Source organism: Neopelma chrysocephalum, unplaced genomic scaffold (assembly GCF_003984885.1).
Source record: "Neopelma chrysocephalum unplaced genomic scaffold, ASM398488v2 Primary Assembly neopelma1_43, whole genome shotgun sequence".
In the NCBI taxonomy this organism is placed as follows: domain Eukaryota; kingdom Metazoa; phylum Chordata; class Aves; order Passeriformes; family Pipridae; genus Neopelma; species Neopelma chrysocephalum.
In genome coordinates this window covers 9663145-9682032 of record NW_020897702.1, presented here as the reverse complement: position 1 = coordinate 9682032, position 18888 = coordinate 9663145, and the positions used below count along the sequence as shown (strand labels likewise).

At 35.2% G+C, this 18888-nt stretch overlaps 1 protein-coding gene across 1 annotated transcript in view; it reads right to left on the bottom strand.

The window, feature by feature from the left end:
* Positions 1–18888, bottom strand: part of CWF19L2 (CWF19 like cell cycle control factor 2) — a 73861-nt gene that overhangs the window by 29766 nt on the left and 25207 nt on the right. The window contains exons 9-11 of the mRNA XM_027677298.1: positions 16047–16140; positions 13563–13652; positions 1051–1176 (exon numbers count right to left, since the gene is read on the bottom strand). Of these exons, the coding sequence (XP_027533099.1) occupies positions 1051–1176; positions 13563–13652; positions 16047–16140 (310 nt within the window). The remainder of the gene's footprint in view (positions 1–1050; positions 1177–13562; positions 13653–16046; positions 16141–18888) is intronic.

The following is an 18888-nucleotide window of genomic DNA, read 5'->3' as shown; positions in this document are numbered from 1 at the left end:
TCAAGCTAAGCACATCTGAAACAACTGGGCTGACTGCTTCGTTTTATCTAAGGAAAATAATATCTTCCCCTTCTTCAACTGCATCAGTATGTAGAAAAAAAATTTAGCCTCTTTCCACAATTACTATATCCTTTACATCCTTAAGGTATCAGAGCTACAACATTATCACTCAGGGAAGATGTTGAGTAATTCATTGAAACAGTTAATAAGCTCACAAAAATGAAATATTCCAAAAAGTAATTTTTATTATTGACAATTCAAAAGTTTTTGTAAAGACACAGATACTACTGAAACACAGTAATCACAAAGTGTACTGAAAACTTGTATGAATATGGTACCTCTGCTGGGAAATGTTGCCAACTTAGACAGAGTGCACAAGAGAACAGATGTCCTTTAGCTTACAACTTAACTAAATTCTGAAGGAGCACAGGGAATGGTCATTAACACACAGCAAGATGGCATTTTCTAAAATGGAAACAACAGGAGGATGACAACAAATTCCTCGGTCTCTTATGCCTTTTGCTCCTCCATAGCAGTGCTGCAAAATGATCTGTCCTGCTGATCAAGAACAAACTTCTCATTCCCCAAAGCACTTTCTTACAAAGATAAGGTCATGATTATTATTACCACCAGTAGCCATTTTTTTTTATTAGAAGAAAAGTAAAACTAGCCCCTGAGACCTGAGTATCTTGGTAAAATCTTTCTTATTTTGGAAATATTCAGATCGGCTAATCTTCATTATTTACATAACTTTACGGAATATAAACTACTTGGCTAAGAGACTGTGATAACTTGAAAAACCTACTTTTCCATGAATGTGCATTTAAATAAGCTGTAAAGTGATCCCTAGGGAAATACAATCTGAAAATAAACTTAATATATGCTTAATAAATATGCACTCTAGCACTTAATTACAATCATCTTCTGAAAGAAACATTTTAGCTACCTAATGACATTCTGATAAGACACTCATTAATTATGGCATCACCAAAGTAAAACTATAAAATTATTTAATAATTACACTTTAATACTCACACTTATAAAACTTACCATCTGTCGCTTTCTCCGTCCTCCTTTTGCCTCTTGTGGTTCAGCTGGTCCAGTCACAGGCCATGCCATTCCACTCTCATCTGTTCTGACAAGGACCACTTGTTCATCTTTTTGACGGCTTGAAGCCTGTGTTAGGTTTTAAGGCATATTTTAAAACAGATGGCACAGACAAACCACATTAAATAAATGTTTAAAATACTAAATATTAAATAACAGATTCTTCAAATTTTGTGTGTTCATTGTAATTCAAAGCAAACAGCATTACCTTAACAAGGTATTCTTTTTCACATTCAAAAAATACAGAATATTAAAAATATATTCAGTTAGTTAAGTACTGAGTTAATAAATACTTTCCAAAGAACCAAGTTTGTATTCTTTGGGTTTTTCTCTTACACTTCATCCCCAGAAGAAATACAATGCATATGAAGACTGAAACATATAATATTGAATTGATATACCACACCATCTTAATAAGAGTGTATTCCCGAAAACCATCTGAAAAGGAGTTTTTCTGTGTTTAATGGATTTTTTTCATTTCAAAACTTGGCTAATAAACTAGCCAAAACCTTAGCTATTGGTTTTCAACACATTCCATCAGATCACACTTTTGTTTCCTGTCATTTTTAACACACTGTAATACTGAGATTTTTTAAATCTTGATTGTAGAATATGCAAAATAGGAAATACAAAGAGCTCAACACAAGTGTCTCTCTCTATGGTGATGAAGAAACAGATAAATAGATGTACATTTATTATTTAGGTCAAGTTAAATTGTAGACTGAGGTAGAAATGACAACATTTAAATCATCTGTTTGTGTGCCAAAATATATGGAAACAATAACAAGCATTCACCTGACCTATGTCAAATAAGTCATTTGCTTTTGGATGGTAACCTCATTCAATCTCACATAAATTGCACATGTATTTAATTACAGCTTCTACATACCAAAAGAAACTTGGAAACCATGAGCAGGGTAGCTTCTAAACTTAAACCAAACTCCTGAGGTGCTGGAGACGTGAGGTAAGAGGCACACATAAGACAGGGCAACAAGGGAAGCTTTCACACACTTAACCTTGATCCTCAGGGTGGAATAGAACTACCAGTTCATCTGCTGGAAGAGCAACTCAGTAGGGCACAAGCAGTACAGATTTCAAAAGCACTGAAGACAAATGCCAAACAAATTAACTAAGAGTGCTCTTCTGAATTTTCTACTCATAAATTTAAAAAAAAATAGCCTAATCAGGGATGTGGAAGTCAGTCGCTCCCCTGGCTACAGCAACAAGATAGTGGAGCTTAAGATTCTAAGGAAAGTGAGTAAGGCAAGAAACAGAACAAAGGAAAAATAATCCTGGATTATAGAAAAACGGACTTCAACTTATTCAGGGATCTGCTTGGCTGGATTTCATGAGCGATGGTCATGAATGTCAAGGTGTCAAAGAAAGGTGGTTGATCTTCAAGAAAAATCCCTACAGAGGATGAGAAGGGACCATTTCATCTGCTATCCCCACTTGGCTAAATGGGGAACTTCAAACAAAGCTCAGAAAGCAATAAGGAAGCTTACAGAAGGTGAAATCTGAGAAGTTACCCAGGAGAACCCCAGAAGCATTTTCCAGGCATACAGGCATAGAATAGAAAAACAGAGCTGAAGACGAAACTAGCAAGAGATGCAAAAAAAACAAAAAGGGATTCTATGAGCATATTGGATATTCACCTACAAGCAAGGACAACAGAGGTCTGCTGTCGAGAGAGGAAAGGCCATGAAAGAGGTTAAGACACTCAATATCTTTGCCAGTCCTTACCAGCAAAGTCTGCCCTTGGGCTTCTCAGGCCCCAGTGCCTACCAGTAGAGCTTGGAGGACAGAAGTATACCTGATAGAAGGATCAACTTGAGGCCCAGGTAAGCAACTTGAAATATGTCAGCTTAGGGAGCTAGATGGGATGCATATATCACATGGGAAAAGAGGTCTCTCCCAATCACATCTGAGGAGTAGCAGTGGATGCTCTTGGATAAAGGTGAATGCATACAGTCATCTTCAAAAAGGTAAAGAAGAAACACCTGGGGAACAGAATGACCACCTTCACCCCAGTCCCACAAAATACTACAGAACCAGTTCTCATGGAAGGCCCTTCATAGGGCCCCCACTTCACAGAGGTGTTCTCAAACTTACCTAAAGATATATATACGCACACACACATATGAAGAAAAGGCAGAAATTCTGCACCAGAAAAGTATTTAATTTTCTAAAATATTAAGAATAATTAAAAAAATATTTTTAAAGCCTGAGAACTTCCTGATTACTCTCCAAAGATGTTTAGTTAAATCAGATGATCAAATTAGAGCACATAATGGGGTCACTACTAAATCTGATGATATTAGGACAGCCTTTGTCAACTCTTATAAACAACTGTATTAATCTCAATTTGAAGCTATTTTCTACAAGACTGCTTTATACCTGCCATTTTTGACTAAGCAAAGCTTATCCCAGAAACCCAAATAAAGTCTGAAAAATCTGTAGATACTGAAGTATGATAGTTTCAATGGCTTAATTACATTTTTCCAAGAAAAATCTATCTTTCCAAGCTGAAGAAGGTAGAAGTTATGGACCAAAAAGCTGCCTAGGTAAGCCAAAGTTCTCTCTTCAGTTTGGAAGCTGAAGACATAACCACAGATATTGCAGTGAAAACTCAAAAATCCAGAGCATTGCTAACTAGTTTGAAATGAAACAGATCTCTCTAGAGGAAAAACACCACCTTGTCCCAAACCTACTATGCCCACGTGGCCAAACAGGGATCCAGCAGCTCTCCCAAGAGGACTGGTCAAATCCACACACAGGGCAGCAGGTAACAGGAGTTGAATGAGTGGAAAGACACGCCTGAGTGAGGACTTCACATACGCAGGACCCTTCAGAAATGGTTACTTGTTAGATTATTCACCAACAGACATTACAACAGCAGTGCTTCAACAACCACAAAGAACAGTAAACATCAGATTCTTAAGTCAACTTAAAAGCACCTAATTCCTTTTAAAGTCCTCCATCCCAAGATTTGTCTTCACTAAAATTCTTAAAATACAGACGTTTCAAAAAGGAATGTGCAAGCTGTTATTTTCCAAAAATCAATGGAATTCACAAGGTGTTCTACATGTCAGACTTTTTTATCTGCCTTTGAAGACGGGCTCCAAAACATTAGATCTAACAATACCTGATATTCTTTTTTTTCTTCTCATTTCTACATGCCAACACACTAACATAAAGGCAGTAGAAGAGTGTTTTCTGGATCTGAACCACAGAATGAGTGGAGACAGAGACAGGAGTGGGGTAGGGGGCACTAGATATAGCACATACTGAATTCTTTGCATCAGAACTCTACAGCTGGCAAGGTATTTTGTATTTTATGGGGCTTGGGGTTTTTTCCCCCTAATTTCAAAGACCCCTGAGTCCTGACACAAAGCATGTAATACTGACCATAACATATTTAGATTTAATTTTCCAGAGAAAAGGAAAAGGCAAAAAATTAATTTTTAACTTTAGAATACAAAGTACGAAAAATAGAAGTTGTCCATCAAAGAGAAATTAAAAGGAGCAGACAAAAGGATCAACTAACTATGGACAGAATGAAAAGAAATGTGCAGTCGTATTAGAGACTAATAGTTTAAGCATACTAGGAACTGAGATGAATCCAATGGACCCATGACAGGCATGATTATTCAGAAAATTAAAGATGTTATTAGAGGTAAAGACATCCTTCAGAAGTCAGAACCCTGTCTAAATAGAACTGAATTAAAAACACAACATAACAACAGATACTAATTATATTAACATAAAAAGGCAAGGCAAAAGTTGATTTTTAGGAGGATCTTACTAACAATAATTACTAAAGCTATTTCTAAACACATCAGAAGCAAAAAGTTTTCTGATAGAAAACAAAAGACGTTCAAATAGTTATAGCATTATCAGATGAAATTTGAATAATAAATTAATTATTTGCATTCTAAACATAAGATTTTTCTATACAACAACCTTAAAAAAAAAAGAATAAACAGAATAAACTTTATAAATCATCTTTAAACTGAAATATCAGTAAAAGGAGTTTTCAAGCAAGCTGCCATGAAGCAATGATTTTCTCTAGGGCTCCCATAAATGAATTCCAATATATAATGTCCACATTCTTCCACATGCATTATATCCTTTAAATAGGTCTCAGTACAAAAATAATGGAAAGTGGTAAATACGATATAAACCCTTAAAAATGTGCCAAAGGCTGATTTTGGGAATTCCAGGGCAATGTAATGGACAAGCTCACACAAGTATAATAAAAACCCAAATTCCTCTACACTTGAATAAATACGGCATACTGTGACAGAGCCTTTGCAGGAAAAAAGCCATGACTCACAGAAGTAACAGACTTTTCTGAAGGATGTAAAGGAGTGTGGATACCAATCTAACTGCAAAAGTTACTTACCGCTCTCATTTTATCTATTGATATTTTCTTTACACATTTATATATTTGCATTCCTATATGACATGGCATATGGTAACTAACACCTATGTGGTGATTGTGATATAATAATTACTCTTTAATAATTATCATCAGATAAATAATACCTCTATTAATATAAATACAACATAGGTTTAAAAATATATATTAAAGTACTTGAAATATGATACATATTGTTAAATGTTAAAGTTGAAACTGGAGAAGAGGCTCAGTCACTCTCCCTGAATCTTGTGATGACTGCTAAACTAACAATATAATTTACAGTCTGAAATGAACAAAAATAGTGTGTATTTCCAGAGTGAGTGAGGAATTGTTTGTTGCCATTAATTAAGGAACATGAATTTTTACTTCAGGCCAATTAAATATGCAAAATACACAGTTGTTCTCACCAAATGTACAAACCACTATAGAGCGATTAACACCCAACTGAACAAAACAAAGACAGCAAGTCTGGTTTTGAAAGATAAAAGCTTTAAATTAAATACATAAATAAATAAAATGCAGTTGTGAAAAAGATTTTTGAACTCTCCAGAGATGCTGCCTGTTCCATAATCCAGTAGGATGAAGTAGAAAAGCTCTGCCACACTGGGTGCATAGCTTAATTTGAGACACTGGAGTAGATGAATGAAGGGAGTAATCAGGCCAAACATCTCAGATAGGATCTACTCAATTAGAACTGCTTTTTAATGCTGTTAGCTAAAGGGAATAAAATACATTTTAAGAGTCAGTATATTGTGGGATAGGGAACAACCAGAGCCAGAAAAAAACAAACTTTTTTTTTAATTACTGAGCCAACAAAAAGCTGGATGCTGCATGCACTGAGAGCTGTCTGCAAATGTTTACCAAGAGCTACACTCAAGTGGTATACAAGTACAGTGTAATGAAGGAATAACAAAGCTCAGTAATAATCTTCAGCAAGGAAAAAACCTCTACAACCAAATACTTTATAGGGACAAATCAGATGCTGCACTAAGTACGCCACCTGTCTCCTTTCTCTTACAGTTTGTGGCCATTGGAAATTGTTTGAATATTGTCTTATTCCTCTCTGGAAAAGTCTGTCCTTATGTTATAATATTAACTAAGTGTCTAGAAGACATCTAGCACTTCTCAGAGTAATGGACGCAGCTATTTCTTCCATCCACTGTCTCCTTTTCCACTGCTCCTTCCCCTCCCATTTCATTTGCCCCTCTGTTAGGTTCTCGGGTTGCATTCACACATGATCACCACAGTTATCAGAAGGATGAGTCAATCCATCCAGAAGGAGCAGTCTGTCTCCTTCAGTGCTGCCTATTTGTATGGGCACCACGTCTCATCATTGAGGAGTTGATGTAGTCACTACCTGGAGTCCCCATGTACCAGGTTTCAAAGTATTTAAGCTACCCTTCAGGCTGACATTTGTTGTGAATAATGGCACCGTAACCTGCTTACAAAACCAGTAGGTAGACCATACTCCATAGCAAGATTGAGGTTTGAATCTCACAGCAAGATGAAATTAAAACGGTCCAAAGTCTTTAACAGCAGTCCATTGTATAAAAGTTGTGTCTTTCATCTGAGTTTCTTATAGCAGAAAAAAAGTTATAAGAGGAAGGAAAGCAAGAGCAAACTTCTAACTAGGTTAAAAATTTAGTATTTCCAGAAAGACTCAGCAAACATATTAATAAGAATCACCATTACAACTTCAAAAGGTATTAAGCTAATATTGAAATGGGATTTTAAAAAGGTTTTAGAAGATCAGGAAGTCCATCTGCCATATTCAGGATCTTGTACTTAATATAGTGGAGAGAAGCATTAGAAAATCTAATGCAGGCTGTAACACAGAAGTGAACTGTTCTACAGAAGAGTATCTTTATCAGGTAGTGCTTCCTTTGTGTATAAAACATACAACTAAAAAAACTCCAAAAACTCCAAACCATGGAAAAGGATTAAGTCTTTATCCTTTCTCTCCGCCAATCAGTGAGTGGCACATGTTAATAACATATTATGCAAAAAACTTAATTTGTTCTTACTGATCAGTTGCCCGTCAATTCTTTGTTCTTATATCATGAAAAGGGTATTTTAGCAAACCTGTGTATTACTCAAAATAAACAATGTGACCTTCTTATTAATCTCCTCTTTATAAAATGCGTCCAATCATCCCTACATTCAAAAATCTTTCTATTTGCACTGAGTATTTATTTTCCTAGAGCATCTCTACGATAGAGTGATCAGAATAATATCTTGTGAGTAGAATGGACACACACCTCAAATCGAATTCAGTAGGACTCATCCTGCCAGCCTGAGGAAGCAAGGCTGGAACCAATAATACGTAACTTACAGCAGCTTGTAATGAGTCTGTCCAGTGATGCCTCCAGTAATGGGGAAAACTAAAGTAATTAAGTCTAACTTAACAGTAATACTGGATATCAGGAAGCAACATAACCTTGCAAATACAACTTCAAAAAAACCATCTAAAGATGAAGTTTGATATTTGAAATTGTTAGCTACACTTTGAAATGGCTAGACACTTAGCCATACCATCAATTAGCCACTGTAGGTATGAGATGTAAGAAAACCTGAAAAAAAAAAAAGTAATGACTAGATGGCTCTAGACAGCAGTAAAAATATACAGAAATTTAACATGGTGTTAGGAGAAAAACAGAGCCAGAAAAAATGATGCCATCAGCTACAAGTACTGCATGGCACTTGGATATGGCTGCTGCCTCTGGTGTCAAAGCATATTTCCAAGCTTTTGTATTGTCAGTTTGAACTCTATAAAGTTCTATCCACCCTGCCCTTTCATACTTTTTACGTGTACTGAAACCATAAGCTGTTTCACATCATTTATTGATACAATTTCTCCAATACTTTTTAATTGCAAAAGCCAATTTCCTATAAATTACATTCAGGAAGCTAAACCACTTTGTCTTAATATGTTTTTGTCTTATGAATAATTGTGTAATCTTCTCTTACTGACATCAACAAGAGTGTCCCGGAAATACACTCACCAATAACTGCATATACCTACTATTTTTAAAAAGTATGCACTAATGATATTAAAGCTGTTCTGCAGCAGTATGCCCACTTCATTATTCCCTGTTCCAGTTAGAGCTGGTCAACTACGCACAGAAAACACGAACTTTTGCTGAAGAAAGAATGGCACAGCCATCTTGCACACAAGATTCAAGTGTGCTGGAACACCAGGAATCAGACATTATGATGAGCTGAAAACATCTGAGAGTAAACAGACCATGAGCCATCTGTTGCTGTATCCCCCCACCATCCGAAGTTCCAAATAAAATCAGAGATTTTTATTGTGCATTTAGTGAGGGTCATTAATCCCCATCTTTCTAGTTTTTATAGAACGGTCTAACTATACTTTCTTGCAAAGCAGTTTTAAATAGTTTTTAAAGGACTCTTTATATATTGTAAGTCTATAAGGATTACTTCAACTGTATTTAAGTTTTGCATTGGTTAAGTCAGAATGAAAGGCCACTCAACCATGTGTTACTAAAGTATATTACAGGTAAATTTTGACAATCAAATATTTTTATTGCAGAAAATCATCTGTGTTTATAAGTCACAATTCCTAAACCTAAAATTAAACATCCTGGCACACCTGCAATTTTGAATGTTAATTTTCAGGGTGATTTGGGTTTGCCTTTTTTTTTTGCGTTTGTTTAGCATTGGTTTGGGATTTTTTAAAATTAAAAAAAAAAACCTCGCATCAAAAGCACTGATTAGTTTCCTTCTTTCTTTCATTTCCTATTCCAAAGTACTAATCACCATTTAAATTTTACATGTATACACGCATATATACAAACACACATGTACACACACACTGTACTTATAGATAACTCTCTCTTTTTCCAAGGAATCATTGTCATCTTTAAGCTATTTGTGGAAAGGTCATTCTTGAAAACAAGAACATTATCTGCGCTGCAAATAGTTTCTCTGGATAAAGATCCAGCATGTTCCATCCTGTGTCTCCTAATGAAGAACTGTATGTAATGGTATGCAACAGATGTAATTTTTATTATAAATAGGATTTGAGATATAAGCCAAACTGTTGTATTCAGTTTCCTTTTTGAAAAATAGTGTTAGCGCTTCAAAAAGAATTTTTAAAAAATCATTTATACTGAGCTAGCTTCCCTAGAATTCTCCCTCAGTCTGGACTCTAATGCATCTCAGGGATCCAAATTAAATATCAGACCTCCAACACATCAAAATTTGTGTTCAGATAAGACGTGTTGGAAACCTAATCATCTTTATACTCAAGAAGTATAATAAATAAAAATAGCAGAAGCATTTGAAGTACATGAAGCTCTTAATATTATGAAGGTTTTCACTAAAAGACGAGCTCTACTTATGCCATAAAACTTGCTAAATTAACTTTTCCTTGCACTATAAATCTTCTCCACCTGAGATGCACAAGCAATGGACTGGAGACTGTTACTCTTACAGATGCAACAGGTAGCCTAGAAAGGGTTTTCTCTTTTAAAGAAGCATCATATCAGTGAGATGCCTACTGCAAAGTGAAATGCTGTGCCTGCCAAAATTCAAGACTATTGCCTACAGATCTCTTCCATGCCCAAGAAGCATATCAGTAGGACTACATACTCTTCAGTAGAAAAACTTTAAATTTTTTTCTGATTTTTTTCTTCTCTCCTGAGGAATACATTTGAGAGAGAGAGAGAGCGTATACATATATATATATATATATATATATATATATAAATTACTGTTTTATTTCCTATGCTTTAAATATATTTATTAAATACTAGACCAAGGGCTGACAGACTTCCATAGAAAACTCAGTTATTCAAACGAAGATTTGCTATGCTGAAATAATTCATATTTTCCCTACATATTCTCAAAAGCATGACCGAAAAGCCAGTATTTGTTTCCATTTTTCAGAATTCTCTTCTTTTAAATACTCCATGATACCGTGATAGTATATCCTCTACTATGCTATTTTGCTTCAAGTACCACCTTCTAGTTTTCATTTAATTTTGTATTGATTTTGTATTTTGAATGCAATTCATCATTATTGAGAGCTGTCTCTAGCATTTGCTCAGCAGAGACTGCTTTCTGTTTCCTGCATACTAATTAAGTGCTATGGAACACAGAAACAGACAGGGTTGAGAAGCTTTTTTCTAAACCATACTTCATTTGGGACTGAAAACAGTTTTAAAAGATGCATACTCTTATATACTATATTCATTCACCATCATGCTGTTGGACTAGGTGACCACTGTAAGTCCCTTCCAACTGATATATTCTATATTCTGCCTCTTCCTCATTCAAGTTTTTACCTCCCAATTTTTGTACTACCAAAAACCACTGCAAATTATGTGCCGTGAAAGAGTGCTAATGTTTCATATATATATTGTTAAATAAAAAGACTGAATAAAAGCACAAATTACATCAGTTGTGATTAGTACTGACACATGGCAGAGGTGGCATCCTTATAAGTAATGTATTCAAATCTAGAGTTGTGTAGCACTCTTAGGTAACAGAAATACAAACTGTACTTGAGAGGTAAACTATGAACATGTGAAAGTTATTTTCTAAATGCTGAAGTCTCCACAATTTTCTGCTGTGTCCTTACGTTCAATAGGTACTCATATTCATCACCTATCCTTACTCAGAAACACAGCAGCCCTCTCTTTACACAGTTTCACTAGGGCTCAAAGCGCAGCCTTGCTTTTCTCAAAATGAGAAAGTAGACATAAGCATCTCAAAATAAACATCATTCTATAACAAATGAAATCAAGTTTTTTCATTTCCATAGACTCTGCAGGTTACCTCCTGCTCCAACTTAAAGAAAAACAAACACAATCTACATTTTAATTAATCATTTTAGAAGAATCTTTGCATGTGCATTCATTGCATATGTATACATGTGACTGAAGTATTTAAGTACACTACCCATTAAGACCCCATATTTCATTAATAGATACTTTATTCGTTTTTGAAAACTTTACTTCAAAACCATATTTTTGGGGTTGCTTGGGGTAAAATTCCTGTCTAAGTCAAAAAAACTACAAAACTAGCCACTAAGTCACACTGTAAAAGCTAGATTTAGTTTCACTTACAAACTTTATAAAATAAATAAATAAAACCAGGATTTAAGCTAACACTTTACAGTCCCTTAAGTCTATAGTTTCTTGATCACTTTGAGGCAGAATAAACCAGCACCACTGCCAAAAGAATTGATCCTGTCCTCTGTACCAACTCCAGCCACTCATACACCACCCTACATGAGTCTTCACTCAGTCCCACAGTGAACTGAATTGGGAAATTGATCCATGTCCAATTAATCAAAAAGAAAAAACCTTCCTAGGGAGATGCATTCAAAATTGCCTTCGCTGCTTCCCGATTTATCTTCCCAGTTCTCTCAACAGAAATTAAAATAAGGCAAAGCCACATTTCAGGACCTCCCAGCATGACATTGGCCATGCAGCTCCAAGGAAGCAGAGAGAGGCCTCCCTGAAACATGTTTGTAATTGGTAGTGGAGGCAAAGTTATCAGACTTTGGGATCAATGGGACATCCATTTGGAAAACCATTTCTGTGAAAACTGCTTCAGGTATCCCACTTGTAATACATCTATCTGAACTGGCTGAGTCTGTCAGTTGGGTGGTCAATGCTATGGAAAGGCTGAGTCATACAGTATCAAACAGTCCTTCACAAATCAGCTTCTCTTCTGTTATGAGATGGTTTCTGAACATCCGGGCTGTTTAGACACACAGTGTGATATACCTGGCCCTTGATACACAAGAGTACCAAGTACATTCTGCTTGTGATCCAGCAGTCCAAAAGTTGGAAGCTGTAAAACCAGTAAGAGTACCCTGGCACTATCACGAAGACAGGACTTAGGATAGAGCAACTGACAGCTCTGCTGGACTGCTCATCCTCAAAAGCCACGTAATATAGGCCAGAAGAAGCCAGGAAACAGGCACAGGTAAGGCATATTCATAAATATTTATATTTGGTACTTTTGAAATTACTACATACTATTAGTTTTAAATATGCTTTAATTTAATTGAGATAAAAATCAGACTGCGGTTAAGACCAAGGCTGACCAAAACTGTTATTCTTGACTCAGTTTCTAAGAAACAGGTGTCCACCAATTTTTGAGGCCCACCCATAACACTCTCTCTATTTTCCAATTTTAAAGTCTGAATGGATTTTTCCTATGTAATTACACAATTCCAATCTGCTTTATACAGGGTTTTTTTATATATATACATGAAAAACATGCCCAAGAATTGCACTGCAATGAAGCAGTCTATCTACACAGAGCTTTTGTATCTTTAAATTCTTGTGAATTCAAAGTCTGAGGCTTTAATCCTACTGCCACAAGGTAGTCAGCAAGAGGCCACACATTAACTTCCAGTTCAGTTTGCCTTCTAAAGACTGGAGAAATACTAGTCAACGTATGAGGTCGGACATGAAGCCTTTGAGAAAAGAAAAAAGTCAGTGGCTTTTCAAACTCAGATCACTTGCAGATGAATTTTCACTGTGGGATTGGGATCAAATTAAACAAGAGCATTAGTTCTTGCCTAAAGTTTTGTCTCCATCATGAAGACAGAACTCATAACTTGAGATATTAACCATATTTCCTTGTAGCTGTATCAGTGTTGGTATGGAAGATGCTTACTATCCGTTTCTTGAATACCATCCTTCAAAAGGAGTTACATGTAAAATGCCAACTTCTTCAGAGACATTACAGTTATTTAATAGCCAGCACAGTCAACAACAGAACACATAGCAGTTTCATTTTTAATGGAAGATATATATCCTTGCTGAGAAAATTATTACCAGTAAAAAAATCCCATGGAAGTGGTTAAGGTACAATGGAGATAGTTTTGTTTACCAACAAAAGGCACAATTCAATCTCAACAGTAACTCACCAGAAGTCACATTTTCTAATTTTCCTAAGTACATCTGATCTTCTCTAATTCAATTGCTACCTGTATCATACCATTGTTTTAGTGCAAAAAAAAAAAAAAGAAGAATATTTTCCCCCTTACCTCTTTGCCAACCTTTGCTGGAATCTGTCTTTGAGTCTCTCTCAACTTGCGAGCATTGTCCAGTTCTGCCTGAAGTTTCGAAGCCAATTCCTTCAAAGAAAGTGATTATACTCCATTAGGTTAACCATCTGAAACTTTTAAGAGACCTTTATATTGGAATTAACTATTCATTCCTTTTTTTTGTGTTTTGAAATTATTTTTTAAACTCTAATGACACAAAAGACTAAATAAGACATGTCAATACAATTTACACAATCTTTTACTGGATAAAAAATTTTTAAAAAATGTTCAGAATAGAAGCATCTGAAGTATAGAAACATGAATTGCCATAAAAAGAGCAGAAAAAGTATCCTTAAACATTAGTACCTTACACCAAGAAATGCTTTTTTTTACTAATAAATGCTAAGCATAAATACTACTTTATGTATAGAAAGCTAAATATGGAAGCTCGAATACATCAGGTGTATAACCTTTCCAGGTTATCCTACATATCCTTTTATTTTTTTTATATACACACACATATACATTTACACACACACATGCAAGCAATGGGTCTAGGGAAATATCTCTCCGATATTTTTGCAATGCAGTTTCACATCTCCCCACACTGCATGTCCAACCTTTGCACTTCAGAATTTATTTTGAGTATTAAAATGTACAAAAGGAGAAATATGAGAACCACTCACAATCTTGTGTAAATTGTTTCTGATGGTCCTGCTCCCTCAACCATCTGTTTATTAAATAAATACAAGTATTTTAGAATATCTTGGACTGCTAAGAATTGCCAGGTGGCAACCTATCAACCTACATGAAATAGAACCACTTATACTCTGACCCCTTTGACAGTTCCATTGATTGGACTCCAACAAGCATGCCCATACTTGCTGCCCCAAAATTAAGTCATTTGGTCAACACCAAGCAGCAAGTCAGTACAAAACCAGATTCAGAATTCATTTGTCACACATGGTCAACCTCCCCAGCACTTTTGCAACTAGTGTATAGATAGCTTCAACCATTTTCCCTTGTAGGAAAATGTCTTACATAATAAAGTAATATCTTAAGTGACTACACCAGTACCTCACAAACCTATCATATAACTACATTCATAAATATATTTTTCTTCAGTAGTGTATTTTTTTAATATTAACTAGGAAAACTACAGATTAAAACATGGAGACATCTATTTAAATCATTGACACTCATTATATCTTAGTAGGAAATACATTGCTTGAAGTTACTTTTAATTCATGTTTGAAGCTAATAAGATTTCAAATGGACAGGATTTCTAGAAAAGGTATAGCTGTTGAAATATTGTAAAGTTACACAGACACATCTATGCCTAAAGTCTGTGGGAAAAGAATTCATAATATAAAACTGGTTTGAAAAGAAAATGTTTATAAAATATGGACAGCATGTCCTAATCCAGCAATAATGCCAAAACATCCTAAAACTTCCCACAAATCCAAGAATCAATAGCTCTCAGGGAATACTAATTTAGCAGTTGAAGTAATACTTATTTATTACTTCTTCGTGATGCAGATTTTGGTGCAAATATTGCATCACAAGAGGCAAACTAAACAGGTGCAGTAAAAATTAATCTTAAAAAAAAAGATACAAAGGCCCACAGTGATAGGATTTGCTTCTAAAAACTAAGAAAAAAGTTTCTTAAGAGCAGCTATTCAGAGCAAGCATTTAAAAACACAGCTTAAAAACTAACATACTACTACCTTTTTATAATTGAAACTTCCAGACAGTACTACTGAACGGAATTAACTCATTATAGCCATGCTTAGTGTAATAAAAAATATATATATGTATATACTTCCAGAGTTTAGAGTGTTCTGAAAGAGAGAAATTCTTGATCCTTCAGGATCAGCTTGCTGAATGAAACAAGCCTCCTAAAGCAACATTAAACATGAGACTTGGTCTCATTCAGGGCAGGCATTTTGTGGAGCTGACCACAAAACATTGTTTGAAACAACCACAGTTGTTCTCAATGCTGAGCTGGATGCAATGGCCTATGCAGTTCCTTTCAGTTTTATATCTCCATACTATAATTAATAAGCATGCTTATAGAGCAGAGCCATGAACCACAAGCACCTACTTGTGACAAAGCTGATGAAACAAGAAAAGCTCCAGAAACGGTCTACCTTGTAACATAGACAGGGAGCTCTGTAGTTTTCACCTGCTCCCTTTCTAATAAAAAGATATAAAATATTATAAAAAAGGCAGAGAACAATTCATTTTGGGTATGTTGCTTATCCTACAAAGCCTGGGGATCTGAATCCTATACTCTAGTCTACGAACCATTGCATTTAAAGCAAAAGTTACTGTAAAAGCAGTATCTTCAAACCCTACCAAATTCTGCAGGTCTTTATTAGCTTGAATCAATACCCTTTAAAAAAAAAAAAGAAACCAAAACAAATCACTGTGAGCTCTAAAGAAAAATTGCAGTAAATCATGACAGTTTTTCAAAGACATTACCATGTCTCCCATGAGTTCTGCTTTCACGATCCTCGCTCCCAGTCTGTTCATCTCCTCTTCACTAAGGACCTGAGGCGGCTCATCCTTTGATGATCTGTAAAACACCAGCTGCACTAAACCCATAGAAAAACACTGCAGTATTCACCTGTGTAATTAAGTATTACTTGCCTACTATACTGGTACATATGCTCCTACTGTCAAAATAATTGAAAATGACATATAAAAATGTATTTGCAGTCAGAAGTTGCCAAGGACTCTGAAGCCAAAGAGCTTGAATAAAATTTTTATGAAGCTTGTTTCCTTTTACTTTTGAGATCAATTAAAATGAAAAGAACTATCTATGAACATTTTCTCACCATGAAAAAACAGTCAAAGAGACAGTAGTAGGTATAAGCAGGCAAAAAGTAAGGGAAAGAGGAACAGAAAGTTATTTCAACCCATTCTAATTCTCTTTTCTGGCTTTGGCCATGGTTTTACTTCTCAGCAAAACTGCCCGTTTCTGACTTGTTTTCCTGTTAGCCAAAGTGGCCTTCCATCTCTTGAAAACTACTTATTTTCCCATACTTATCTGCTCTCAGTACAATCTCTGCTTCTGAACATGTTATGGTTGATACAGCAGAGTTTCCATGGAGAATTAACTGGTAGCATTTTAAAAATATGAAGCATCCCTAGGGAAGCCACAGCTAGTAATAAACAGTTTTGTATTTTAATTTTAATATTAAAAGGTCAGCATAGGAGTTCTTATAATAATAAATAAGGTCTCTAAGAAATATTGCAAAGAGGCATCAAAGAAGTTTGGCTCTTGTTCTCTAACTCTAGAAAAGACTAAAACCAACTAATTCTAAAAGTAAAATATCTAACATAAAGAGACATAAGAATACAGTTATGATATTTGTTCCTGCTATTAGAGAGGGAATTCACCCACTACTTGAACTGGTTAAACCCTGTCAGATTTGAAGAATGGGAAAACTTGAAGATGGTGTCATTTTTAACTGCCAGGTCTCCCCAGTCCTGAGAAAATTACCAAACTTGCTTTTGTTTGTTTTCAAGACCCCTAATTCAAAACCCAAAAACTCAGAAAAATATACCTTTACTTCACCAGACACAAAACCCTCAAAGATTACCTTCTCACTGTTTCTTAACCTATATTTTTCAAAACTGAGGAGACTATTTAAATAAAGGGAAGAACAGCTGTTTATTACATCATATATGCTTTTTTTAAGGTGCTAGGGCTTGAATCATTGTCTGAACTGTTTGAGACTTGAGAAATTGTTTTGATTTGCTTTTTATGCCTCAAATTAAACTTTGAAGCAGTCCCATTATTAAGTGTGACTTCCAGCAAACACTAGCTGATGGACTTTTCCTCTGGGGAGATCCCTTGGACATCCAATCAGCACTTTTAATTAATCTGTGTCATACTACTGTCCAAAACACTTTGATTTATAGGCTGAAGAAACTTCCTCTGTGCTTTAGAAGGGATAAAACTTAAGAGCTATATTTTCAGCATGAGAGATAAAGAACTGAACCAGCAACACCTTTTAATTCAAGCCTTCATCTGAAAGAAGATTTACTTCTTGTAACTGACTGACAACACCACTGAAAAAGGACATATATTACAAGTCTTGAAACTTGTAGAAACTAGTAAGAAAAAGAAAGCAGCAGTTTATCAATTATTCCCAACAGATAACTACTGCACATATTGAAACCTGAAATGTTCCAAAAGCCAGAATTTTCTACAACATTATATTAAAAAGACAATTCTCACTGAATGGAATAGGAAGACAGATTATTTGGTATTTCAAACACACAAAATCTCTGAAGTTAAGAGTCAGTTTAAAGGAACTTGGAAATAAGTTAAATCAGTAAGCAAGGGCTATATGGTTTTCCAAGCCTAAGTAATCTCCACTTTACTAATAAATCAGCTCAGTAATTGTATTGGCTAAGAAATACAATTAAAATCTTAAACAAGATGTGCAATTAGGTTTAATAATACTAAAACAGAAAACACATGAAAAAGAAAATATCAGCTAAACAGTTCCTATGCTTATTCCTCTTTTGTGAGGAAAAGAATTATCACTTCTATCATAATAACTGAATTTTTTGAACTTGAATAAGCAAACCACTTCTGTACACAATTTCATTTCCCAAAATCTCCAGCTTTGTCCAGTTACAATTAGCATTGCACCTACTGCATGTGGCAACCAAAAGCTAAAAGGTACAGTTTTTTGTGCTTGCAATTAAAAAAAAGTGAATCACCATTACTGAACACAGGAAAAAAAAAAAGACTAATAGTGCAGCTGCTTCTTTGAAGAAAACAATACTGAGGCAATGGTATCAATAATTACATGTTCTACTAGGTCTGGTTAGGATGGAATTTACATTTTCCATAGCATTGCAGTGGTGAAGTTGCCAACTCTCCAGTTTGCAAAGCTTGGAGAATCATGGTGGAAAGCTGACAAAGGGGGCCTCAGCCGAAATTCTCCCCTCCTTGAGGCTCAACTCTTGCCCACTGAGAAATTCCAAGACATTTGAAGTATTTCACTGAACTCGAGGAACCCTTAAAAGATATACTTTCATACATTTATATACATATATCTTTATATATTTATACACATATATCCCTATAGAATAGCTTTCTGTGTGCATGTGTGTGAATTGATTTAAATACCCTACAGCCAGTATAGTATGAATGTTGTCATCTCAGATCTATAATTAAGTCACTGTTGTGATTGTAGCAAATCATATTGACTCACTTCATAAATGTTAAATTAGTCAACGATTAAGTACTGTTAAAATCTTGTGATCCATCTTAAAACTGTGAACAAAGCTCAGACTGCTGCTG